Genomic DNA, 3,993 nt, shown 5'->3' on the forward strand with positions numbered 1-3,993 from the left:
TTGCACCCTCCAAACAATGTGCCAAATGTTCCATCTCGCCAAATGGCTGAACACTGGTCTGGAGATTATGACACTTATTAGCCTTCCCAACCAAGGTCATCATGACGTATTGTTAGATGAGAAGGTAAGCGAGGTGAGCGTATGGTTGTCCACCATACAAGCACACATACACACATATGCTTCATGAGACATGGGCGAAACGTAGGGAGTGTGAACATTAAAGAAACCCAGAGACAATATGACGATCGAGTAGACCCTATGCGTTCGACGCACTTTCCCTCATTCTTCCCTTCGACGTCTTGACTGAATAGACGTCTAACCTCCTTTGGAGTTTTCCAAAAATCCTTCAAATAAATGGATTTTGAAAAACTCCTTTTTGATTTTTCTGTATATTCTCTAATTATATACTACTATATTTACATCTCGTTGTATTTTCTTGTTGATAAAGGTAAGATTTTTTTTTGAATATTTGAAATAATTTTTTGAAATTTCGGAGCCCATTCTCTGTTTCACCAAAACTGCTCCAAAATCACGGTGCATCGAATTTTCTGAACTTTATATTTTTGGAGTCTGCTATCTATAAATCTACAAAAGCGCACATACACACAAAATCCAGAAGTGTATGTAAATCGATAGGATGAGAGGTGCGTAGTTTTAATGTGTTGACGTAGGAGATAAACTTTATGTTAGTATGAGACAGTGAAACAGAAGCGGAACTACCTCGATCTCATCCAGTAGATCATATTAATTTTCAGTTGTCAATCTTAAAAACGCGGTACTCGAAGTTTCCACTCAATTTTTCTTACAATTTGAAGTTGCTGGCAGAATATGTTCCTTCTATGAACTAGCACAATATTCATAATATATGACCTGCGCAGGTTGAGCAAAAGGACAAAACGTTTTCGGAGAAAATGGATCTAATTAATTCAAAATTCATAAATTTGTACAGACAAAAAAATTTGGCTCTGTTTGAGCCACCTGCTCAGAGCCAGAACTTGCTGCTGGACTCCTCAGCAATGGTGAGACCTTATGTAGGGAATTAATTACAGAAAATCTATCGGTATTTCTCCTGGCACCAAGGATCAACAGCGTATTAGAGGAATTCCAGCTGTCGGCTTAGCGCCACAAGTTCCTGCTGGACCCCATACCAACAGTAAGAAAAATGCAACCTTCGAGCTTGAAGAAAAAATTTCCAGACATGCTCCCTTCCTGGTTGCTCTTCTCTCATCTCTGGAACCAACCCAACGAGAATCTCACAGAGGATGAGGGATCAGCATATTCTTCTTCTACAACACCGTCGTCATCTTCAACTTTCGTTGGTGTTTCTGCTGGTGGCAACAAGAATATTCAAAGTGAGTTACTGTGAAACTTGTGATATATAGAAGGGCCTTTACACTATCGAGTTTGAGCCCAATTATCTCAATTTGTGTGCAAGCTATCAAACATGCGTCCACTAACAACTTCTAATGTTATTATAAGCATTTTATCAGTGGACAACTTTCGTATATCTTTTACAGGAGCCGAGAAAAATTGGCTCAAAGTCTAAACTTCGAAGGCCCTTCTTTTACAGGTTTTACAGTAATTTTTCATCTGAAAATTTCTAGAATTTCAATTTATAGAAGGTCCTGCGCAACGTTCCTCTGAGCATATCAAGAGATTGCTTCTTGACAAAAGAAATCGCCAAAAAGCGAAGCTTACCCCAAAGCCAGCTTTTCTACCAGGGACCGCGAAGTGCGAGCAGCGTCATGAAGAAGCAATAAAACACCATCAGAGCTCACCAGTCCAGAATGACATTTTCTTGGGTAACCTAGTCTTTAAAACCTCTGAAACAAAATCTAGTTTCAGCCAACCTGACCTCCTTGAACTTATTCCATCCGTTGGTTCCCAATCGGGCGATGCCACAGGAAGTCCCGTTCAGAGCCTGCAATGATATGGATCTATTTTGTGCTTGGAGGCAGGAAAGATGTGCGATCAGCTCGAGAAATGCTAGTGAGTTTAAGCATAAACAAGCGAAAAAACAGTTTTGAACAAAATGAGGATTTTAGAACTCGAGTGGAAATTGCTTGATGAGGACGCTAGGAAGTTGTGGAATAAAAGGAAGAAATTGTTTTCGAGGAGTTCATGGTCCAATTGAAAGCTGGATTCATTCGGTTCCAACGAACCAGTTGCACCAAAAAGTTCACTGGTAATTGATAATTGTGTCCACCAATTTGTTCCATTTTCAACTGATACTTATCTTTTATATGTATGTGTTTGTGTTCAAATCTCATTCCCAGAACTTAATTGCGTTGTTTTATCTTGTTAATAAAGTTTGCTCGGAAAATGAAACATCCGACTACAAAAGTATTAAAAAAACTGACTTCCAGATTTTCCGAAAAAAAAACGCTTGCTTGATTTCTAAAACTAAACGGAAGACATTTATCAACTATTTGGGTTCTTATTTCCGTTTTTTTTTCATTTCCTTCATTTTTTGAAACTGTTTATCAGAATATCAGCAACAATTCATCAGTTGACACACTTTTGATATCTTTCACAAGTTTCGAGATAATTGAGCTCAAAGTTAAAGGTTTGAGGGGGGGGGGGGCTTTTATTGAAGATTTTATTAAAGACTCCTCACCTGTAATTTTTCCCCAGCCATTTCTACACCTGGAGGGGTAAAATAACGATTTTGTTCCCGGTTAGGGTAAGCTAGCGAAGTCCCCAGCAGACCTGTGGGATTCTCATCCGGTTATTATCCGGATTATCTTTCAAAGCCGCTTGATTCTCTTTGGAATTGCCTCCGACCTGCACGCGCAAGCGCGCCCTAGCGCACAGGCAGCGGGCTATTTCCTTTTTGCTGATTTCTTTGGACGATTGCTCGTCATTCCTTTTGAGTGGCCGGTTCACGAGCAGGTGACCGTGTCAATTAGCTTATTAAGTTTCGTTTTTGCTCTTTGATTCCTGTTCTGAGGTGCAGGTTCATGAGCATGACTGTACGAAATTTCTAGGTTTCTTTATTGGCTTCGAGCATGACGTCTCCGGCGGTGATACTCTTAGCACAGGGATCGCTCGGCTTCGAGTGACGATCGGTCATCTTTCTTCGCACCACAGGATCGCTGTGAGCTCAGAAAATCCAACGATTGGCTGTTTGGTTCGGCCCCCAAGTCAAATTCAAAAAGAGTTCGCTCGGCTGGGGACTGCCTGCTTCACGACTCTTTCGAAACCTGTATAAAAAGAGAGAAACGAGAAACGAACCCGATTTGAGAATAAACTACGCTTTATTCGCTCAAAAACAAGGCAAAAGACGGTAAAGAAACAAAAGCTGAGTCCCGGAGTCAGAAAGACAACTAAAGAAACCTAGAACTTTCGCACAGTCACCTGCTCATGAACCTGCACCTTAGAAAAGGAATCAAAAAACAAAAACAAAACCTAATAAGCTAATTGACACGGTCACCTACTCGTGAACCGGCCACTCAAAAGGAATGACGAGCAATCGCCCAAAGAAACCAGCAAAAAGGGAATTTCCCGCTGCATGTGCGCTAGGGCGCGCTTGCGCGTGCAGGTCCAAGGCAATTTTAAAGAGAATTGTGCGGCATTGAAAGATAATCCGGAGAATGACCGGATGAGAATCCGACAGGTCTACTGGGGACTTCGCGAGCTTACGCTAACCGGGAACAAACGGAGACACTCACTCACGCACAGAATTTGGTGAATGTTAATACAGTACCTCCAATAAGTTTAGGACCCCTATATTTTGGCCATCTGGCTGAAACTAAAGAAGTTATCATAAATCTGTGAATGCAGTTCGATTCCAAAAACGAAAAAACCCAAGGCACCAAATTTTGGGTGTCCCATCATTTTTGGTTCCTGCGTACCACCAAAAAGTCACTTTTTCAGGCGTCCAATAAGTTTGAGACCCCCTGAAATTTTCGAAATTTTAAAGATTTCCGTTTTTCCTTTTTTTGAAGCTGGCCTTTTAAGTGCATTCTTGGCATTATTGTTATCAATTTTGGG

General features: G+C 40.9%; 1 protein-coding gene across 1 annotated transcript; it reads left to right on the forward strand.

The window, feature by feature from the left end:
• Nucleotides 1–354: 354 nt before the first annotated feature.
• On the forward strand, nucleotides 355–2,134 carry CBG24427 (the record flags this gene model as incomplete). The annotated part of the gene is made up of 5 exons (XM_045240314.1): nucleotides 355–448; nucleotides 1,197–1,352; nucleotides 1,620–1,802; nucleotides 1,846–1,989; nucleotides 2,046–2,134. The coding sequence occupies 5 exons, from the start codon at nucleotides 355–357 to the stop codon at nucleotides 2,132–2,134; spliced, it is 666 nt and encodes a 221-aa protein (XP_045091333.1).
• Nucleotides 2,135–3,993: the final 1,859 nt, after the last annotated feature.

This window comes from Caenorhabditis briggsae (assembly GCF_000004555.2).
Source record: "Caenorhabditis briggsae complete genome, chrX, whole genome shotgun sequence".
Classification (NCBI taxonomy): Eukaryota; Metazoa; Nematoda; class Chromadorea; order Rhabditida; family Rhabditidae; genus Caenorhabditis; species Caenorhabditis briggsae.